At 45.3% G+C, this 24643-nt stretch overlaps 1 protein-coding gene across 1 annotated transcript in view; it reads right to left on the minus strand.

The window, feature by feature from the left end:
* LOC126214857 (aminopeptidase N-like) overlaps positions 1-24643 on the minus strand; it is a 235715-nt gene extending 211072 nt beyond the window's left edge. Inside the window, exons 1-2 of the mRNA XM_049941492.1 lie at positions 24469-24643; positions 72-415 (exon numbers count right to left, since the gene is read on the minus strand). Coding sequence (XP_049797449.1) covers positions 72-415; positions 24469-24633 — 509 coding nt within the window. The 5' untranslated portion in view covers positions 24634-24643. The remainder of the gene's footprint in view (positions 1-71; positions 416-24468) is intronic.

Here is a 24643-nt window from a genome sequence, read left to right on the forward strand (position 1 = left end):
TTGATATCGGTCACACAAGAAGGATTTTCAAGACTCGTTTTAGAGAACATACGTATAATCAAAACACCTACTTGGTGTTGTCGACTGTGATGGCGACCTCTTCGGCAGAAATGTTGAGCTGCTTGGAGTGGAAGACGACGGTGTCTGCGCTGGTGCCTTCGTCGACGCTGATGGTGATGGCGACGTGACCGATGAAGGTGAAGTTGGTGCCCTCCCCCAGGTATGGCTTCAGGTGCAGCTCGTAGAGGTGCGGCCGCACCCGGGGGCTCAGCCGCTCGGACGCCGGGGGCGGCTTCTGGGGGCCGCCTTCGCCCTCACCACCGCCTCCGGGGCCGCCACTGGGAGGCGCCTCGCCGCCTCCAGGTCTAGCCGTGCCGTTGGTGGCCGCCTGCGCTACAGGTGCCTGTTTCCTAGTCTGGAAGAGCAGAAGGTGCACAGGTCAGCCGGGAGACTTCAGTGTTCAAGGGTTATTCGGAAAGTAAAAATGGCTCTGAGCAATACGGGACTTAACTGCTGAGGTCATCAGTCCCCTAGAACTTAGAACTACTTAAACCTAACTAACCTAAGGACATCACACACATCCATGCCCGAGGCAGGATTCGTAACTGCGGCCGCAGCGGTCGTGCGGTACCAGACTGTAGCGCCTAGAACCGCTCGGCCACTCCTGCCGGCAGCCGGGAGACATTAACACTCCAGTGCTCAAGGGTCATTCGGAAAGTGAAGAAAGTAAAGAACGAGTTTTCTCTACAGATATTGTTATTTGATATAACTAAACGAAACTGTATTTCACGTACAGTGATATCCAAGTTACTTTTCTACGTAGTCATCGTTCAAATTTAGGAATTAGTAGAGTTTTATCAGCTCCCTACGCCTTCTGCACATTCAGTGGCCACGAGCCTTCTATGTACTCAATAGACACGATGTTATTTACACACTGATTAACGGCTTCTTTTTAAGTTCCATCATAATTTCTGTAGCGTTGTCCACTCAAAAAAAAATCTTTCAGTCTGGGTAGTAAATGACAAGCTAAGATGGGACTGAACGGCGAATGTTGAAACCACTGAAACAAGTCCTGTGTCACTCCCGCTGCTTGCGGACGTGCATTGTTGTGATGGAAGTCGACTCCACTGGTAAGTATTCCACGCCGCTTGTTTTTAGTGGTGCGGCGAAGTCGTTGAAGAATCTGATAGTTGCCCGCCGCATTCATGGTCCCACCTCTAGGCATATAGCCGACTAGCAGGAAACCCTTACGATCCCAAAACACCGTCACTATTATCTTTCTGGTGTTCATCTTTTGCTTTGTTCGGTTTCTTTGGGGACTTCGAATGATGGCATTCCACTGATTGGCGCTTTGTTTCTGGTGTGGCATGAGCTACCCGATCTCGTCACCACTGACAATGTGATTCAAATATTCATCACCATCCTTTCCCTAGTGGCTGAAAAATGTTAACGCAGCTGCCATTCGTTTCGCTTTGCATTCGCCCGACAAAATTCGGTGACAAAATTCGTGGAAGCCACCCGGAACACCCTTTTCTATGGCTCAGATCTGCAATAACAATCTCGTACAACATAGTTTGTGAAATGTATGGAAAGAATGAGTGCAGTCCACTAACTGTGTTGGATTTTTGTTTTAATACTTGCTTTGAATCAGCTAGAGCGATATTTGCGGTGAACATTCTTCCGTCCGTCATTAAACATGATACACCACTTTCGAACTGACTCCCCGTTCATTACATTACCGTAAACCTCAGTTATCTCTCTTGCGCGTTTAAAATGCGCATCTCACACTTGGCGGTATCGTCTATTTCGTCACACAATTTAAAGTCGCACGGCTAAGCATTAAGCAACCGTCGTGGATAGTAGCTACCGCCAAACTGAAGTGGACGAGTAGCGAGGTCAGTGATCGGTCGACAGAGGTAGTGGGGGAACACGATCAAATGTCGAAACAAAACGTTCTTTACTTTCCGAAAGACCCTCGTAATAACCAGTGAACTCCCGATTCTTTAAAGAATCGGACTCCCACCTACACTGTGCCGCAGGAGGAACGGTTAGCGTCATGGATATGACAAGAGCGATAAATCGAAGCAAAGGATTCAAATATAAGTGTGCTCTAAAATGTAGACATCAAGAGCTCTGTACACGTGTTCGATAGACGAGGGGTGTTTCAGAGCAGCGAAGATCAACAAGTAACACAGCTCTTAGAGCCCATATTTTCTGGATTTAATCCATATTACCACCCCTCAAGATATGAAAAGCAAAGAGTTTGCCGTGGATGGGGTTTGTTTCACACTATCGAAGTGCTCGTATCTCTTATACTTTTTAGACCCCATGTTTACTAGAGTTTTTGCTTCGATTTATCATTCCTATCACATCCCTGAGTATTGCCACCCTATATAAAAGAAGTTGCAAAGTATGATTAATTCGCAAATGAATGGATGTTTAAAATATTTGACGTTAAGCACGTAAGCGACAAAAGATTTAGAAAAGGTTTGAAACTGTGTGTAGTTTGTTGAAGTCGCTATGTGCTCTAATTATGAAACACTGTGTGACTATGTATAAGCTCCCGTCTCCTTGGAGATTATATGGGTTAATTAATCATTATTATGTTACATTCCTCTTGTTTTAGCTGACCGTGTGTATCGAGACTTCGTTCATTGTTAAATGCAATGGTGTTGTACTAACTGATGGAGACGCATTAAGAACTCGTAAAATTCAATTTATTTCCTTTATCACACTGCACAAACATAAACTCTTATTCAAACTGTGTGCCACTGCTATTAAACAGAGATAAATCCTTCGCTACGCAACCGCCTTTGGCTCACGCAGCCTACTCCTTCCACAGCCTCTCAACAACTGCCTCTGCTTGCGACACTCTGCGCCCCTGGGCATTGTCGCCCTCCAACCACTTACAGATACTACACACCAGTACCCTCACATACGGTATGGTAATTTGTGGGCAGTGAGTTAACGCTGTGTAGGCATATGCACACTTTCTAAGTGTAGAACTTACTACACTCCTGGAAATGGAAAAAAGAACACATTGACACCGGTGTGTCAGACCCACCATACTTGCTCCGGACACTGCGAGACGGCTGTACAAGCAATGATCACACGCACGGCACAGCGGACACACCAGGAACCGCGGTGTTGGCCGTCGAATGGCGCTAGCTGCGCAGCATTTGTGCACCGCCGCCCTCAGTGTCAGCCAGTTTGCCGTGGCATACGGAGCTCCATCGCAGTCTTTAACACTGGTAGCATGCCGCGACAGCGTGGACGTGAACCGTATGTGCAGTTGACGGACTTTGAGCGAGGGCGTATAGTGGGCATGCGGGAGACCGGGTGGACGTACCGCCGAATTGCTCAACACGTGGGGCATGAGGTCTCCACAGTACATCGATGTTGTCGCCAGTGGTCGGCGGAAGGTGCACGTGCCCGTCGACCTGGGACCGGACCGCAGCGACGCACGGATGCACGCCAAGACCGTAGGATCCTACGCAGTGCCGTAGGGGACCGCACCGCCACTTCCCAGCAAATTAGGGACACTGTTGCGCCTGGGGTATCGGCGAGGACCATTCGCAACCGTCTCCGTGAAGCTGGGCTACGGTCCCGCACACCGTTAGGCCGTCTTCCGCTCACGCCCCAACATCGTGCAGCCCGCCTCCAGTGGTGTCGCGACAGGCGTGAATGGAGGGACGAATGGAGACGTGTCGTCTTCAGCGATGAGAGTCGCTTCTGCCTTGGTGCCAATGATGGTCGTATGCGTGTTTGGCGCCGTGCAGGTGAGCGCCACAATCAGGACTGCATACGACCGAGGCACACAGGGCCAACACCCGGCATCATGGTGTGGGGAGCGATCTCCTACACTGGCCGTACACCACTGGTGATCGTCGAGGGGACACTGAATAGTGCACGGTACATCCAAACCGTCATCGAACCCATCGTTCTACCATTCCTCGACCGGCAAGGGAACTTGCTGTTCCAACAGGACAATGCACGTCCGCATGTATCCCGTGCCACCCAACGTGCTCTAGAAGGTGTAAGTCAACTACCCTGGCCAGCAAGATCTCCGGATCTGTCCCCCATTGAGCATGTTTGGGACTGGATGAAGCGTCGTCTCACGCGGTCTGCACGTCCAGCACGAACGCTGGTCCAACTGAGGCGCCAGGTGGAAATGGCATGGCAAGCCGTTCCACAGGACTACATCCAGCATCTCTACGATCGTCTCCATGGGAGAATAGCAGCCTGCATTGCTGCGAAAGGTGGATATACACTGTACTAGTGCCGACATTGTGCATGCTCTGTTGCCTGTGTCTATGTGCCTGTGGTTCTGTCAGTGTGATCATGTGATGTATCTGACCCCAGGAATGTGTCAATAAAGTTTCCCCTTCCTGGGACAATGAATTCACGGTGTTCTTATTTCAATTTCCAGGAGTGTATATTAAACTTTTAACATAATATTGTACCTCTTTATGAATACATTACGACAGCGTTTTAAATTTCTAAATTCTGTCAATGATTACACCAAATATTGCAATCAAATTTTTCTTGCCCCTGCAAACCGTTAGACAGACTACCTGTAACTGAACCCTGAACTGGGTTGGTCGCTTACTATAGAGGTATAATTTCATAAGTCTGTGGATAGGAAAAAGGACGACAGTAATATCATATACTCGCTTTGCAAAAATCACAGCAGTGAGAAGGGTATATTTAGGAAAGGTGGTTTTTTATTACTCTGAAAAAATCGATGACGTGAAACCCAACTCGGACATCTTTCACGTCACATTTTAATCGCCATTTGTCAAAGTTTAGTCTGGTAGATAGAGTACTTCTTGACTTCCATAAACCAAGTGACTCCGTACCACACCTACACTTACCATACAACATATGATTGTACGGGGTACCACGCTAAATGAACTAACTTCTGCTCAAATGGCACACAGTAAAACTTCAACATGAGGCACGACGTTTTAATTTATTACTTATTTACTGCTCGCAATACATTTCGCAAACAGTTCCCATATATACCACTGACCGTATCTTCATACGACACATTTTTCGAGAGATATGACGTCATAAACACTGATATGCGGAAAAAAACTTACTTTCTCTTAAAATGGAGCGCAAATTACCCACAGTATGTGCATCCATTTTAGCGTCCTCCAACAAACTTTAAACGTAATTTCAAACTTTTCCCTTGCTTGCATACTTGCTATTTAACACATCAACACATTTGTAAAGAAATCAGACGTTTGACACTGTTTCATAGATGAGAATTCTATTCTTCGAAGAACTGAGGATTTTCTAGCTCACCACAATCCGCTACATATTGATCCCGTAGGGATCGCAGAACACTGTTAGAACAGCTACAGTGCTTACAAGGGCGTTTAAGAAATTACGGTTTCCGCGCTCCATACGTAAATGGAATGGGAATACAACTTAGTAAGTGGTACAATGGTAAGTACTCTCTGCCATACACTTCACAGAGGTTTCCTTTATTTCATTGTAAATGTACACGTATCAGTTTCTTATGTCTGTACTCAAAGATCTGCGACGGTATGTGGGCGAAATCTTTCTAATGTTGGATCAAGAATTAGCTTTAGATTGTCAAATACCTCCGAAAACAGCAACGCACTAGACCTTCTAAAACGGTTTCAATACGACGTTTTCAAACACCAGGTACGTGTGCTACACTATAAACCACAATCAATCCAACTGTGTGTTTTCAGTGGCTGTCCATACCGAATACTTCGTGCACTGGTAGACCGGTGTAGGGGAAAGTAATATCCTAGTGGGCCCGCCCGGCTAGCCGTGCGGTCTAACGCGCTGCTTCCCGATCGGGAAGGCGCGCCGGTCCCTGGCACGAATCCGCCGGGCGGATTAGTGTCGAGGTCCTGTGTGCCGGCCAGCCTGTGGATGGTTTTTAGGCGGTTTTCCATCTGCCTCGGCGAATGCGGCCTGGTTCCCCTTATTGCGCCTCAGTTACACTATGTCGGCGATTGCTGCGCAAACACTGTCTCCATTTACGCCTACACCATAATTACTCTACCACGCAAACAATGGGATTACAATCGTCTGGTATGAAACGTTCCCGGACGGAGGGGTGAACCACTGAGGGCTACGGCGTGACGAAGCCTCTCCGTCGTTTCTAGGTCCCCGGTTCAAATTGCTCTGAGCACTATGCGACTTAACTTCAGAGGTCATCAGTCGCCTAGAACTTAGAACTAATTAAACCCAACTAACCTAAGGACATCACACACATCCATGCCCGAGGCAGGATTCGAACCTGCGACCGTAGCGGTCACGCGGAGGTCCCCGGTTCAATACACAAAACACGCACAATATCCTAGTGGCAACTGTTGAACAAATGATGAGGTTTTGGAAAAGGATATTCGTAAGAGACGATGTGTGGGTTTAAAGTCAGCTTGTAGTTACCAATACTACATAATTTACCATTTTTCTGACAATATGAGTCATAGAAGCCCATTCGCAGAATCCAACCTTTTCATACAATACAGGAAATGTATTCGCAATTGCGAATATGAACTACCATCGGCTCTATAGCAGAATGACGTCAATGAAAGTCTGTGCCGGATCGGGATTCGAACCCAGAGGTCCTGCTTTACGCGAGCGGTCGTCCTTACCGTTGCGGCTATACATGCTCGAATCACGGCCAGATCCAAACCCACACATGTCGTCGTCCATGTGCTACAACGTGTACATTACGTATATTCCCGTCCAGGAAGGACATACAGGGTGTCCGAAAAGACTTACCCTGATTTATAACTCAGGCTAGAAGTAAGATACAAATATGAAACTTGTGTCGAATTGTTTACAACTATCAAAGTTTTTTTTCTGTTTTAGGTTCACAGTACGTAGTAGTGGGTGAGGTGCAATGCCCAAGAAGCCATGTTAAACAATCAGGAGAAGGCACAGTGTGTCCTGTGGTACCATGAGACACGATCACCAACCTAAGTGCAGAGACACTTCCAGACAACATTTGGAAGGAATCCACCAGATGTCAAGAGCGTTAATGCCTGGTATGAGAAGTTCAAGAACACAGGATCGGTTGCTGACCTTCCGAGGTCTGGTCGACCAAGAACCTCAGCCGACAGGGTGGAAGCTGTAAGGCAGTCTTTTCTGCGAAGTCCGAAGAAATCGGTGCGCAGGGCCTGACGTGAATTACAGATGCCAAAAAGCTCTCTCCATGGCATTTTACACAAACGTTTATTGTTTCGTGCATACAAAGTGCAAATCATTCAGGCCTTGTTGCCCAATGACAGTACACGTCGATATGACTTTGCGGTCGAAATGCTATCACGTATTGAGGACGATGATGGTTATCTCAGACGAATTACCTTTTCCGACGAAGCGACCTTCTTTGTCAGTGGAGTAGTGAATCGCCATAATATGCGCATTTGGGGTTCACAACCCCCTGGCGAGGTCATGGAGAGCACCAGACGCAGTCCAAAGGTGAATGGTGCGCGCTATTGCACGATCAAATTATCGGGCCATTCTTCTTCGCTGAGGCTACCATCACATCTGCAGTGTATCTGGACATGTTCCAACTGTATGCTGTTACTCAGCTGCTTCAGTATCACCCCGATGTCGTTTCAGCAATACGGTGCTCCGCCTCTTTGAGGTTTGGACGTCCGTGCCTATCTCGATATGACCTTTCCTGGGCGATGAATTGGTCGCTTTCCTGACATAACCCCATTAGACTTCTTTTTATGGGGTTATGTCAAGGACGAGGTGTACCGAACACGTGTACCAGATCTTGAAACCCTGAGGCAACGGATAACCACAGTCGTTGAATCGATCCCTCCAGTGATGTTGGCTAATGTGTGGACGGAAACTGAATATCGCCTAGATGTGCTAATTGCTACCAAGGGTGCTCATGTGGAAGTTTACTGATGTGTGAAAAAAACTTTGATAGTTTGTAAACAATTAGACAGCAGTTGCATATTTCTATCTTACTTCTAGCCTGAGTTATCAATTTATGTAATCAGGGAAAGACTTTTCGAACACCCTGTATTTATTGGGAGTCTGGTATTGGCAAATGAATACGAAATAGCAGTGCTTGTGTTATTAAGAAGTACGATGCAAATACTTCTTAGTAACACAGGTACTTCTACACTCCTGGAAATTGAAATAAGAACACCGTGAATTCATTGTCCCAGGAAGGGGAAACTTTATTGACACATTCCTGGGGTCAGATACATCACATGATCACACTGACAGAACCACAGGCACATAGACACAGGCAACAGAGCATGCACAATGTCGGCACTAGTACAGTGTATATCCACCTTTCGCAGCAATGCAGGCTGCTATTCTCCCATGGAGACGATCGTAGAGATGCTGGATGTAGTCCTGTGGAACGGCTTGCCATGCCATTTCCACCTGGCGCCTCAGTTGGACCAGCGTTCGTGCTGGACGTGCAGACCGCGTGAGACGACGCTTCATCCAGTCCCAAACATGCTCAATGGAGGACAGATCCGGAGATCTTGCTGGCCAGGATAGCTGACTTACACCTTCTAGAGTACGTTGGGTGGCACGGGATACATGCGGACGTGCATTGTCCCGTTGGAACAGCAAGTTCCCTTGCCGGTCTAGGAATGGTAGAACGATGGGTTCGATGACGGTTTGGATGTACCGTGCACTATTCAGTGTCCCCTCGACGATCACCAGTGGTGTACGGCCAGTGTAGGAGATCGCTCCCCACACCATGATGCCGGGTGTTGGCCCTGTGTGCCTCGGTCGTATGCAGTCCAGATTGTGGCGCTCACCTGCACGGCGCCAAACACGCATACGACCATCATTGGCACCAAGGCAGAAGCGACTCTCATCGCTGAAGACGACACGTCTCCATTCGTCCCTCCATTCACGCCTGTCGCGACACCACTGGAGGCGGGCTGCACGATGTTGGGGCGTGAGCGGAAGACGGCCTAACGGTGTGCGGGACCGTAGCCCAGCTTCATGGAGACGGTTGCGAATGGTCCTCGCCGATACCCCAGGAGCAACAGTGTCCCTAATTTGCTGGGAAGTGGCGGTGCGGTCCCCTACGGCACTGCGTAGGATCCTACGGTCTTGGCGTGCATCCGTGCGTCGCTGCGGTCCGGTCCCAGGTCGACGGGCACGTGCACCTTCCGCCGACCACTGGCGACAACATCGATGTACTGTGGACACCTCACGCCCCACGTGTTGAGCAATTCGGCGGTACGTCCACTCGGCCTCCCGCATGCCCACTGTACGCCCTCGCTCAAAGTCCGTCAACTGCACATACGGTTCACGTCCACGCTGTCGCGGCATGCTACCAGTGTTAAAGACTGCGATGGAGCTCCGTATGCCACGGCAAACTGGCTGACACTGACGGCGGCGGTGCACAAATGCTGCGCAGCTAGCGCCATTCGACGGCCAACACCGCGGTTCCTGGTGTGTCCGCTGTGCCGTGCGTGTGATCATTGCTTGTACAGCCCTCTCGCAGTGTCCGGAGCAAGTATGGTGGGTCTGACACACCGGTGTCAATGTGTTCTTTTTTCCATTTCCAGGAGTGTATTTCGTCGCACAATTTAAAGTCGCACGGCTAAGCATTAAGCAACCGTCGTGGATAGTAGCTACTGCCAAACTGAAGTGGACGAGTAGCGAGGTCAGTGATCGGTCGACAGAGGTAGTGGGGGAACACGATCAAATGTCGAAACAAAACGTTCTTTACTTTCCGAAAGACCCTCGTAATAACCAGTGAACTCCCGATTCTTTAAAGAATCGGACTCCCACCTACACTGTGCCGCAGGAGGAACGGTTAGCGTCATGGATATGACAAGAGCGATAAATCGAAGCAAAAGATTCAAATATAAGTGTGCTCTAAAATGTAGACATCAAGAGCTCTGTACACGTGTTCGATAGACGAGGGGTGTTTCAGAGCAGCGAAGATCAACAAGTAACACAGCTCTTAGAGCCCATATTTTCTGGATTTAATCCATATTACCACCCCTCAAGATATGGAAAGCAAAGAGTTTGCCGTGGAAGGGGTTTGTTTCACACTATCGAAGTGCTCGTATCTCTTATACTTTTTAGACCCCATGTTTACTATAGTTTTTGCTTCGATTTATCATTCCTATCACATCCCTGAGTATTGCCACCCTATATAAAAGAAGTTGCAAAGTATGATTAATTCGCAAATGAATGGATGTTTAAAATATTTGACGTTAAGCTCGTAAGCGACAAAAGATTTAGAAAAGGTTTGAAACTGTATGTAGTTTGTTGAAGTCGCTATGTGCTCTAATTATGAAACACTGGGTGACTATGTATAAGCTCCCGTCTCCTTGGAGATTATATGGGTTAATTAATCATTATTATGTTACATTCCTCTTGTTTTAGCTGACCGTGTGCATCGAGACTTCGTTCACTGTTAAATGCAATGGTGTTGTACTAACTGATGGAGACGCATTAAGAACTGGTAAAATTCAATTTATTTCCTTTATCACACTGCACAAAGATAAACACACTATTATTCAAACTGTGTGCCACTGCTATTAAACAGAGATAAATCCTTCGCTACGCAACCGCCTTTGGCTCACGCAGCCTACTCCTTCCACAGCCTCTCAACAACTGCCTCTGCTTGCGACTCTCTGCGCCCCTGGGCATTGTCGCCCTCCAACCACTTACAGATACTACACACCAGTACCCTCACATACGGTATGGTAATTTGTGGGCAGTGAGTTAACGCTGTGTCGGTATATGCAAACTATCTAAGTGTAGAACTTACTGTATTAAACTTTTAACATAATATTGTACCTCTTTATGAATACATTACGACAGCGTTTTAAATTTCTAAATTCTGTCAATGATTACACCAAATATTGCAATCAAATTTTTCTTGCCCCTGCAAACCGTTACACAGACTATCTGTAACTGAACCCTGAACTGGGTTGGCCGCTTACTATAGAGGTATAATTTCATAAGTCTGTGGATGGGAAAAAGGACGACAGTAATATCATATACTCGCTTTGCAAAAATCACAGCAGTGAGAAGGGTATATTTAGGAAAGGTGATTTTTTATTACTCTAAAAAAATCGATGACGTGAAACCCAACTCGGACATCTTTCACGTCAGATTTTAATCGCCATTGGTCAAAGTGTAGTCTGGTAGATGGAGTACTTCTTGACTTCCATAAACCAAGTGACTCAGTACCACACCTACACTTACCATACAACATATGATTGTACGGGGTACCACACTAAATGAACTAACTTCTGCTAAAATGGCACGCAGTAAAACTTCAACATGAGGCACGACGTTTTAATTTATTACTTATTTACTGCTCGCAATACATTTCGCAAACAGTTCCCACATATACCACTGACCGTATCTCCATACGACACATTGTTCGAGAGATATGACGTCATAAACACTGATATGCGGAAAAAACTTACTTTCTCCTAAAATGGAGCGCAAATTACCCACAGTATGTGCATCCATTTTAGCGTCCCCCAACAAACTTTAAACGTAATTTCAAACTTTTCCTGGCTTGCATACTTTCTATTTAACACATCAACACATTTGTAAAGTAATCAGACGTTTGACACTGTTTCATAGATGAGAATTCTATTCTTCGAAGAACTGAGGATTTTCTAACTCACCACAATCCGCTACATATTGATCCCGTAGGGATCGCAGAACACGGTTAGTGTGGTGTCACCGCTAGACACCACACTTGCTAGGTGGTAACTTAAATCGGCCGCGGTCCCGTAGTACATGTCGGACCCGCGTGTCGCCACTGTGGGATCGCAAACCTAGCGCCACCACAAGGCAGGTCTCGAGAGACTGAGGAGACCTCGTCCCCAGTTGTACGGACAACATAGCTAGCGATTGGACGTGCTAAGCCTTGCTCTCATTTGCCGAGAGATAGACAGTAGAATAGCCCTCTGCTAAGTTAAATGGCGACCACCTAGCAAGGCGCCATTTGTATCAGTGCCAATAGCTTACGAGTCTGCAGGAGAGATGTATTCCAACAAGAGAATAAAGTTAAGTATTAAAAAGGCTACGTATTTTTCTTTAGTGCATTTATAAGTCTCATGTTCCAGACTTCACGCCCGTCTGCGTTAGCCTTGCGTGCCCTATCGGCTACAGCATTGTGTCTGGGCTGTATGGTCTAGACACAACAGTTAGACCAGCTACAGTGCATACAAGGGCGTTTAAGAAATTAAGGTTTCCGCGCTCCATACGTAAATGGAATGGGAATACAACTTAGTAAGTGGTACAATGGGAAGTACTCTCTGCCATACACTTCACAGAGGTTTCCTTTATTTCATTGTAAATGTACACGTATCAGTTTCTTATGTCTGTACTCAAAGATCTGCGACGGTATGTGGGCGAAATCTTTCTAATGTTGGATCAAGAATTAGCTTTAGATTGTCAAATACCTCCGAAAACAGCAACGCACTAGACCTTCTAAAACGGTTTCAATACGACGTTTTCAAACACCAGGTACGTGTGCTACACTATAAACCACAATCAATCCAACTGTGTGTTTTCAGTGGCTGTCCATACCGAATACTTCGTGCACTGGTAGACCGGTGTAGGGGAAAGTAATATCCTAGCGGGCCCGCCCGGCTAGCCGTGCGGTCTAACGCGCTGCTTCCCGATCGGGAAGGCGCGCCGGTCCCTGGCACGAATCCGCCGGGCGGATTAGTGTCGAGGTCCTGTGTGCCGGCCAGCCTGTGCATGGTTTTTAGGCGGTTTTCCATCTGCCTCGGCGAATGCGGCCTGGTTCCCCTTATTCCGCCTCAGTTACACTATGTCGGCGATTGCTGCGCAAACACTGTCTCCATTTACGCCTACACCATAATTACTCTACCACGCAAACAATAGGATTACAATCGTCTGGTATGAAACGTTCCCGGACGGAGGGGTGAACCACAGTTGTGAACCACTGAGGGCTACGGCGTGACGAAGCCTCTCCGTCGTTTCTAGGTCCCCGGTTCAAATGGCTCTGAGCACTATGGGACTTAACTTCAGAGGTCATCAGTCGCCTAGAACTTAGAACTAATTAAACCTAACTAACCTAAGGACATCACACACATCCATGCCCGAGGCAGGATTCGAACCTGCGACCGTAGCGGTCACGCGGAGGTCCCCGGTTCAATACACAAAACACGCACAATATCCTAGTGGCAACTGTTGAACAAATGATAAGGTTTCGGAAAAGGATATTCGTAAGAGACGATGTGTGGGTTTAAAGTCAGCTTGTAGTTACCAATACTACATATTTTACCATTTTTCTGACAATATGAGTCATAGAAGCCCATTCGCAGAATCCAACCTTTTCATACAATACAGGAAATGTATTCGCAATTGCGAATATGAACTACCATCGGCTCTATAGCAGAATGACGTCAATGAAAGTCTGTGCCGGATCGGGACTCGAACCCAGAGGTCCTGCTTTACATGCTCGAATCACGTCCAGATCCAAACCCACACATGTCGTCGTCCATGTGCTACAACGTGTACATTACGTATATTCCCGTCCAGGAAGGACATACAGGGTGTCCGAAAAGACTTACCCTGATTTATAACTCAGGCTAGAAGTAAGACACAAATTTGAAACATGTGTCGAATTGTTTACAACTATCAAAGTTTTTTTTTCTGTTTTAGGTTCGCAGTACGTAGTAGTGGATGAGGTGCACTGCCCAAGAAGCCATGTTAAACAATCAGGAGAAGGCACAGTGTGTCCTGTGGTACCATGAGACACGATCACCAACCACAGTGCAGAGACACTTCCAGACAACATTTGGAAGGAATCCACCAGATGTCAAGAGCGTTAATGCCTGGTATGAGAAGTTCAAGAACACAGGATCGGTTACTGACCTTCCGAGGTCTGGTCGACCAAGAACCTCAGCAGACAGGGTGGAAGCTGTAAGGCAGTCTTTTCTGCGAAGTCCGAAGAAATCGGTGCGCAGGGCCTGACGTGAATTACAGATGCCAAAAAGCTCCATGGCATTTTACACAAACGTTTATTGTTTCGTGCATACAATGTGCAAATCGTTCAGGCCTTGTTGCCCAATGACAGTACACGTCGATATGACTTTGCGGTCGAAATGCTATCACGTATTGAGGACGATGATGGTTATCTCAGACGAATTACCTTTTCCGACGAAGCGACCTTCTTTGTCAGTGGAGTAGTGAATAGCCATAATGTGCGCATTTGGAGTTCACAACCCCCTGGCGAGGTCATGGAGAGCACCAGAGACAGTCCAAAGGTGAATGGTGCGCGCTATTGCACGATCAAATTATCGGGCCATTCTTCTTCGCTGAGGCTACCATCACATCTGCAGTGTATCTGGACATGTTCCAACTGTATGCTGTTCCTCAGCTGCTTCAGTATCACCGCGATGTCTTGTTTCAGCAAGACGGTGCACCACCTCATTGGGGTTTGGACGTGCGTGCCTAGCTCGGTATGACATTTCCTGGGCGATGAAATGGTCGCTCTCCTGACATAACCCCATTAGACTTCTTTTTATGGGGTTATGTCAAGGACGAGGTCTACCGAACACGTGTACCAGATCCCTGCGGCAACGGATAACCACAGTCGTTGAATCGATCCCTCCAGTGATGTTGGCTAATGTGTGGACGGAAATTGAATATCGCCTAGATGTGCTACGTGCTACCAAGGGTGCTCATGTGGAAGTTTACTGATGTGTGAAAAAAACTTTGATAGTTTGTAAACAATTAGACACCAGTTTCATATTTCTATCTTACTTCTAGCCTGAGTTATCAATTTATGTAATCAGGGAAAGACTTTTCGAACACCCTGTATTTATTGGGAGTCTGGTATTGGCAAATGAATACGAAATAGCAGTGCTTGTGTTATTACGAAGTACGATGCAAATACTTCTTAGTAACACAGGCACTTCTATTTTGTATTTTTCAAAGAACCCCCATGTTAAATTATCTTCAAAGACTAGCTTCAAAAACTACCATATGACGAGAGAAGGACAAACCACGTCCACTTCGAATCTATGGTAACATCTGCATACCGACTTCATTTAAGTTACTGACACTATCTCCACCTTCCAGACTCACCTGCATCGCCGTTTTTGATAAATAACCATTACGATGTGCGCTGAAACTCTATAATATCATATCACGTAAATTATGACACGAAAAGTATCAATTACGGAAAGCCTTTTAAGTACAAATACGTAGTTTCCCGTCATTTCATTATAACAAATCGTACCTAAAACGACGCGTTTTAGTGAGATCAATGTCCTCGTGCATGGTTGAAATGGCTATAAAAACTATGGGACTTAACATCTGAGGTCATCAGTCCCCTAGACTTACAACTACTTAAACATAATTAAGCTAAGACATCACACACAGCCATGTCCAAGGCAGGATTCGAACCTGCGACCGTAGCAGCAGCGCGGTTCCGGACTGAAGCGCCTAGAACCGTTCGGCCGCATCGGCCGGCCAGATTATGTTCATACAACACTTGCTATAAAAATCACCAAATACGTAATCCAACTTATACCATATGGCGTCTTTCAAGTTCTGTTTGTGACCTAAAACCGATGTTGCAACTCGTCGGTCATATCTCTCTCCACAGGCAAAAATGTGTTATAGTAGATTGTTCCTTTGACGCTTCGCATTGTAGTGGCACGTGGATGTCCATGCCGTGATGTGACAGCTGTTTGTTCATTCCCAGGTGCCATGAGAGGGCAACACCAAAGTCGCCAAAGTGGCGTATAATTGAAGGTACCACTTGGCCACTGAGCCACACGCAATTAAGGGGCTCCGGAAAGGCTCAAAATCATGAAAAGTTCAATTTTTACTTTTTTGCGTTTTCTGAATCTGCAGACTATTACCTTTTAATAGATATATAATTTATTCCATTCCGAAGACTACAACTATTTTTAATTTTTTTTTTGAAATGTATTCTACATGGGCGTGACTCACTGTGGCGCTGTTAAACTGCTGTCAAATGGTGTTATTATTAACGTCCGTGTTCATCAGGTACATTTTAGTGATGTGAGATAAAGTATGTGTTGTGGCTAACCTGTGATGGTTCAATATATATCGCTGGTGTGATTGTCGATTGTTTCATGTTTATTTACTCTGTCGTTATCTCGAAAATATTCGCAATTAATTCTGTTTCTTGAGTCTCTGTTTTGTTGAAGTATAATAATGAGTAAAAGTAAAGTTATTAGAAACCCTCTGAAGGCTTTTAAGAAAAGGAGAAATGTTGGAAAGCCAAAGGTATTTAGAAATATGGGAATGAAGATAGGTTCTAACATGGTACGAGCGATGCTTGCTTTAGACAAGGAACGCCTTCGGGCTGCAGACAGGGCTGTAAAGAGTCTAGAAATACAAGCAAGAGTAAACAGGAGGAGGAACAAGAGGAAGCTGGAGGAGGAGTTTGCAGAGGATGAAGATAATCCATCCTATGGACCTGGAATGCACTAAAAAGTTAATCCAATCTTTGTCGCTCGATTCCCAAAACTTTTATTTTCTCAAACTAATTACATGTTTTCTAAGGATCTTCGAAACATATTTGTTTCAAACTTTCAGTAAATGTTACACAGTACCTTATGCATAATTTAACACAGCCTTTTTCCAAAAAACTGTATATTTTTGAATATATAAATAAAAAATTGCAAGAAAATGTTGTGAATTTTCATTACAATTGAAAAAAATCATCTTTAATAACTGAACTAAAATTTTGTAAAATCCCTGTGTTAAGTTGTGGCCCATATTCTAATAAATAATCTGTAAAAAGTTCAACTTCCTACCTCAAATACTTTGTGAGGAAAGATGTAATTTATAAGCGTTATTTTAACATTGCAAGTATAGGGCGTTCCGGAGCCCCTTAAACGAGGGCCATTTAATTGCAACACATTTCTTTTCTGGGTCCGATTCAGTTGAAAAGTGTGGAATTTGCTGTGGGACATCATGGAATATTCTCGCTTCACCCCTTCTAGTTTCAGTAAGTTCCGGTAGGTGGCGGCGCTACAGGTAGCCTTCAAAATGGTGTCCGTAATGGAGGTGCGTTCCAACTCGAGAGTTTCTTTTGATGGAAAACCAGAGCATCGCAGGTGCCCATAAGCACTTGTAGTATGTCTCCGGATACCTGGTAGTGAACAAAAACTGTACCGCAACAAGGTCGCGAAAACGTGTTCGATCTCCCGCATGAAGGCCACCCGCACCACAGCTGATTCCTGGAATGCTGGAACGTGCGGACACCCTCGTTGTAGGTGATGGCAGCACCACTGAACGTCTCTGCTGGTAGTGCTCACACACTGGTCCAGCAGTTGTAAAGGTGTGTGACCGCTGGGTTCCTCCACACCTAATGGAAGACCTTAAAGGCCAACGGAGGACCATCTGTGCAGAATTGTTTGCGTGTTACGAGGCTGAACGTGAAAATTTTTTCTCGGACATCGTCGCAGCTAATGAAACATGGGTTCATCACTTCGAACCGGAAACTAAACGGCAATCCACGGAGCGGCACTACGCCACCTCTTCTCTGAAGAAAAAGTACGAAGTCGTACCCACAACTGGTGAAGTGTGGCAACACTATGAAGGGGTTATTCTGTTTGATGTCCTCCCTCATGGTGCAACGACCAACTATTAAGTGTCATGTGGTTTCCTCAACAAACTGAAGACACGATTTCAGCATGTTCGTCGCCACAAAAATGCAAATGAACTTCTTTTCTGCTATGAAAACGCAAGGTCTCATACAAGTTGTGCACCTAAGAGAAGCTCACAGAACTACACTCCTGGAAATGGAAAAAAGAACACATTGACACCGGTGTGTCAGACCCACCATACTTGCTCCGGACACTGCGAGACGGCTGTACAAGCAATGATCACACGCACGGCACAGCGGACACACCAGGAACCGCGGTGTTGGCCGTCGAATGGCGCTAGCTGTGCAGCATTTGTGCACCGCCGCCGTCAGTGTCAGCCAGTTTGCCGTGGCATACGGAGCTCCATCGCAGTCTTTAACACTGGTAGCATGCCGCGACAGCGTGGACGTGAACCGTATGTGCAGTTGACGGACTTTGAGCGAGGGCGTATAGTGGGCATGCGGGAGGCCGGGTGGACGTACCGCCGAATTGCTCAACACGTGGGGCGTGAGGTCTCCACAGTACATCGATGTTGTCGCCAGTGGTCGGCGGAAGGTGCACGTGCCCGTCGACCTGGGACCGGACCGCAGCGACGCACGGATGCACGCCAAGACCGTAGGATCCTACGCAGTGCCGTAGGGGACCGCACCGCCACTTCCCAGCAAATTAGGGACACTGTTGCTCCTGGGGTATCGGCGAGGACCATTCGCAACCGTCTCCATGAAGCTGGGCTACGGTCCCGCACACCGTTAGGCCGTCTTCCGCTCACGCCCCAACATTGTGCAGCCCGCCTCCAGTGGTGTCGCTACAGGCGTGAATGGAGGGACGAATGGAGACGTGTCGTCTTCAGCGATGAGAGTCGCTTCTGCCTTGGTGACAATGATGGTCGTATGCGTGTTTGGCGCCGTGCAGGTGAGCGCCACAATCTGGACTGCATACGACCGAGGCACACAGGGCCAACACCCGGCATCATGGTGTGGGGAGCGATCTCCTACACTGGCCGTACACCACTGGTGATCGTCGAGGGGACACTGAATAGTGCACGGTACATCCAAACCGTCATCGAACCCATCGTTCTACCATTCCTAGTCCGGCAAGGGAACTTGCTGTTCCAACAGGACAATGCACGTCCGCATGTATCCCGTGCCACCTAACGTGCTCTAGAAGGTGTAAGTCAACTACCCTGGCCAGCAAGATCTCCGGATCTGTCCCCCATTGAGCATGTTTGGGACTGGATGAAGCGTCGTCTCACGCGGTCTGCACGTCCAGCACGAACGCTGGTCCAACTGAGGCGCCAGGTGGAAATGGCATGGCAAGCCGTTCCACAGGACTACATCCAGCATCTCTACGATCGTCTCCATGGGAGAATAGCAGCCTGCATTGCTGCGAAAGGTGGATATACACTGTACTAGTGCCGACATTGTGCATGCTGTGTTGCCTGTGTCTATGTGCCTGTGGTTCTGTCAGTGTGATCATGTGATGTATCTGACCCCAGGAATGTGTCAATAAAGTTTCCCCTTCCTGGGACAATGAATTCACGGTGTTCTTATTTCAATTTCCAGGAGTGTATATTGGAGTGTTCTTCCTCTCCAACCTGCAGCCCAGCTCTTTATCTTCTGACTTCCATCTGTTTGGTCGAATGAAGGATGCACTCCGCGGGAAGCAGTAGTTGGGTGATGTTATGCCAGAGCCAAGGTAGCCCCTGAGGGCCGGCAACCCATATTACACCACAGAGGACGAGGTTGTCTATGCCCAAGGCGTACCGAAAGCACTGTGGTTAACATCCGCTATTTACATTCAAGATAATGGAAACAGACATTCTGAGCACTGCTTCCTGTAAGGGGAGCTCGATCCACTGCCTGCAGTATCACTACGCCAAAACCTGACTGGCTAGAGACAGCTATTAGGGGCTAGAACCAGCCCCAAGTTCAGTTCACTTCGGATGCCGACCACGTAGACATAGACCGCTGAAGATTATGTCTTCATCTCTGAATTGGAATTTACTACTGGGTGTGTGTCACCACGAACCTTTTTGGAAAATTAGAAGTGAATTTTTGTTTGCCGCCTTTTACTGGCATCGTTATTGTTACCATTCTTTTGTTGTTCAGTTATCAATCTTGTAAACTTACGTAAATGGAAGTTGTGTTTGTGGAAAACAATTGTCAGTCACAACAGGTGACAGGGAGATAATTTATGCACCAACACAATGGCTTCTACATCAACCAGTAGAGTGGTACCATGTCGGCATACAGGCCCTCCCAGTAAGGTGGAGTAAGGCCGTCGCAATCAATGGAGATTATGTTGAAAAATAGGGATCTGCAGCCAAAAGAGAAGGGGATCACTATTTTTTGTCTGAGTTTAGAAAAATTGAATATATACAGGTATTACTACCTTTAATTTTTTGGGTTGGTAATTATTGTGATTTATATTACGTTTGCTGTTATAGCTTTCCGATTTATTTGAGTTCATGGTATGTTATCTCGATTTTTATGATTCATTAATACATGTAGCTTGTAAGAGTTCTCGCTTCTGTGAATGTGTTCAAGGATGTTCTATTTTAATTTCTACAGTTTGCTTTGATGATAATGATTTGTTTTTTCAGGTTGTCTATACATTGAAGAATTTATTTGCAACTATTATAGAACCCTCATTGATTATTACGTAAGAGTTGCTGATTGGTTCAGTCTTTGAAGTTTCTTTCAAGTTTGCATTTTATGTTTTGCATCTGTTGTAATAATGACATAAAAAAATTCTATATTGTTTTGGTGCTGGTTAATTTTAATTTGAGTCTGCTGAGTTTTTGAATTTGTTCTTTAGTGAATACTGCTATAGGTTCAGCTTATTAACCATCTTATCACTAACTTTTCGGTTTCTATAGATTTAGAACAGATAATTATGTTCTAAGGCTCATTAGCTAGTTTTGTTTCTTCATCTTTTTGTATTCTCTTTGAATCTTCATAGATCCCTCCTTTGCTTTTGATTTTCGCTTGGAATTATGAACCTGAGGATTTACATGTTGGTGTTTATTTAAGTTTTTATATTTTAGATACTTGCTGTCCTTATTACTGGTTTTATTTAGCGTTTAAATTTTTGCTAATATTCTTTATTTTCCTTTATTGTTGAGTATGGTTCTTATTATCTCCTTTCTATGTTTTCAAAATTTAAGTTTTTTGGTTAATTTGCGAACATTTTGGTTCATCTATTGTTATTAAGACGCATGTAGAGGGTTCGATTTCTGGTAGAATTCTAGCTGGTGTCTTATAAATGTTAGTTAAATCTGGTATTTATCGTAGAACGACCATTATTTGTCATTTAGGTTGAGGTAATTTTTTTACTTCAAGTTTGTCATGTGGTGTTAGTGAAAAAATTACTTTTCTGTCAAGCAGATTATAAGTCTTATTGCTGATTCTTCTGTTATCGGTAGTTTACTGAATAAAATTTGATACGATAGTATAGGTTCACTGTACTTAATAAGAGAACAAGTTCTTTAGTTTTCAAATGTTTAGGCGAACAAAGATTATTACTTAACAGGGGTTATATATAGTAACATTATTGCTACTCTAGCTCTGTTATGATTTCTTTTCAGATGGTCAATTATGGCTACAGATATTTCTTTAAATTTGGTAAGTTAATTAATAAAATTGTATCATGATTTCCCTTCAGACTTTTGGTATTTAGTTTTTAATCCTTTTTAGAGCTGTTTATACTTCATATAAATACACTGCTGGCCATTAAAATTGCTGCACCAAGAAGAAATGCACATGATAAACATGGTACTCATTGGACAAATATATTATACTACAACTGACATGTCATTACATTTTCATGCAATTTGGGTGCATAGATCCTGAGAAATCAGTACCCAGAACAACAACCTCTGTCCGTAATAACGGCCTTGATACGCCTGGGCATTGAGTCAAAACAGAGCTTGGATGATGCGTACAGGTACAGCTGCCCATGCAGCTTCAACACGACACCACAGTTCAAGTGTAGTGACTGGCGTATTGTGACGAGCCAGTTGCTCGGCCACCATTGACCAGACGTTTTCAATTGGTGAGAGATCTGGAGAATGTGCCGGCCAGGGCAGCAGTCGAACATTTTCTGTATCCAGAAAGGCCCGTACAGGACCTGCAACATGTATTCGTGCATTATCCTGCTGAAATGTAGGGTTTCGCAGGGATTGAATGGAGAGTAGAGCCAACACATATGAACACATATGAAATGTAACTTCCACTGCTCAAAGTGCCGTAATGCGAACAAGAGCTGACCGCGAAGTGTAACCAATGGCACCCCATACCATCACGCCGGGTGATACGCCAATATGGCGATGACGAATACACGCTTCCAATGTGCATTCACAGCGATGTCTAAAAAACACGGATGTGACCATCATGATGCTGTAAACAGAACCTGGATTCATCCGAAAAAATGACGTTTTGCTATTCGTGCACCCAGGTTCGTCGTTGAGTACACCATCACAGGCGCTCCGGTCTGTGATACAGCGTCAAGGGTAACCGCAGCCACGGTCTCCGAGCTGATAGTCCATACCGCTGCAAACGTCGTCGAACTGCTCGTGTAGATGGACGCTGACTTGCAAACGTCCCCATCTGTTGACTCAGGGATCGAGACGTGGCTGCACGATCCGTTACAGCCATGCGGATAAGATGCCTGTCATCTCGACTGCTAGTGATACGACACCGTTGGGATCCAGCACGGCGTTCCGTATTACCCTCCTGAACCCACCAATCCCATATTCTGCTAACAGTCATTGGATCTCGACCAACGCGAGCAGCAATGTCGCGATACGATAAACTGCAATCGCGATAGGCTACAATCCGACCTTGATCAAAGTCGGAAACGTCATGGTACGCATTTCTCCTCCTTACACGAGGTATCACAACAACGTTTCACCAGGTAACGCCGGTCAACTGCTGTTTGTGTATGAGAAATCGGTTGGAAACTTTCCTCGTGTCAGTACGTTGTAGGTATCGCCACCGGCGCCAACCTTGTGTGAATGCTCTGTAAAGCTAATCATTTGCATATCACAGCATCTTCTTTCTATCGGTTAAATTTCGCGTCTGTAGCACGTCATCTTCGTGGTGTAGCAATTTTAATGGCCAGTAGATTATGTAGCTTGTATGAGTTTTTCCCTCAGTGAATTGGTTCAAGGTTGTTCTATTTTAATTTCTACAGTTTGCTCTGATGATGATTTCTTTGGGTTTTTTTCAGGTTGTCTATACATTGAAGAATTTATTTGCAACTGTTTTAGAACCCACAGTGATTATTACGTAAGAACTGATGATTCATTCAGTCTTCTAAGTTTGTTTCGAGTTTGGATTTTATGTTTTGCAGCTTTTCTAATAATGACATAAATACAATTAGATATTGTTTTGGTGTTGGTTAATTTCCTTTTAATTTGTTCTTTAATGAATATTGCTAGAGGTTCAGCGAATTAACCATCTTATCACTAACTTTTCTGTGTCTATAGGTTTAAGACATAATTATGTTCTAAGGCTCATTAGCTAGTTTTGTTTCTTTATCTTTTTGTGTTCAGTTTGATTCTTGATAGATACCTCCTTTGCTTTTGATGGTTCAAATGGCTCTGAGCACTATGAGACTAAACATTTGAGATCATCATTCCCCTACAACTTAGAACTACTTAAACGTAACTAACCTAAGGACACCAGACACATCCACGCTCGAGGCAGCATTCCAGACTGAAGCGCCTAGAACCGCTCGGCCACACTGGCCGGCTTGCTTTTCATTTTCGCTTGCAGTTATGAACCTGAGGATTTATCGGTTGGTATTTAAGTTTTTATATTTTAGATACTTTATGCCTTTTTACTGGATTTATTTAGCGTTTATAATTTTGTTAATATTATTTTCCTCTATTGTTGAGTTTGGTTATTATTATCATCTCCTTAGTATGTTTTCAAAACTTGAGTTTTTTGGTTAATTGGGGAACATTTTAGTTCATCTTTTGCTATTAAGACGCATGTAGAGGGTTCGATTTCTGGTAGATTTCTAGCTGGTGTCTTATTAATGTTAGTTAAATCTGGTATTTACCGTAGAATGACCATTATTTCTCATTTCGGTTGAGGTATTTTTTTACTTCAAGTTTGTCATGTTGTGTTAATGTTAAAATTACTTTTTTGACAAGCTTTTAAGTCTTCAATTGCTGATTCTTCTGTTACTGGTAGTTTACTGGATAAACATTTTATTTTATTTAATCGTATGGCTGGGGCCACCCGTCGGGCAGACCAGACCGTTCGCCAGGTGCCGGTCTTTCAATTTGACGCCACTTCGGCGACCTGTAGTCGATGAGGATGATAGGATGATGATGAAGACAGCACAACACCCAGTCCCTGGGCGGAGAAAATTTCCCGGACCCGGGCCCAGAGGATTGACAATCCGTCACGCTGACCATTCAGCTACCGGGGGCGGACTGAATAAAAATTGATACGTTAGTATAGATTCACTTTCCTTAACAACAGAACAAGTTCTTTAGTTTTCAAATGTTTAGGCAACCCCCGTTTTATAGTAACCCTATCCCTAGTCTAGCTCTGTTACGATTTCTTTTGAGATGATCAATTATGGCTACGGATATTTCTTTAAATTTGTAAGTTAATTAAGTTTATTCAGTACAATTGTATCATGATCTCTCTTCAGACTTTTGGCACTAAGTTTTTAATCCTTTTTAGAGCCGTTTATACTTAATATAGACACATCCCGAATAAAACCCACCTGCTTTCAAGAAAAAAGTTTGGCTACACTGTCGTGTTCAGCAAACTGAGATTGGTTTGAAATTTATTTATTTATTTATGGGGGAAACATGGGAGTGACGTACCGCGACGCCAAAGTAGTAGACGAGGACGCCGACGAGCGCAGCGAACAGGACGGCGGCGAAGACGAAGGCGAGGGCGCGGCCCGTCGAGACGAAGCAGCCGCCCTTGCGGCCGTACTCGATGGCGTCCGCGTGCAGGAACTCGTCGCGGCTCGTCGACAGCGGCATCGCGCCGGCG

Source organism: Schistocerca nitens, chromosome 12, assembly GCF_023898315.1.
Source record: "Schistocerca nitens isolate TAMUIC-IGC-003100 chromosome 12, iqSchNite1.1, whole genome shotgun sequence".
NCBI lineage: Eukaryota > Metazoa > Arthropoda > Insecta > Orthoptera > Acrididae > Schistocerca > Schistocerca nitens.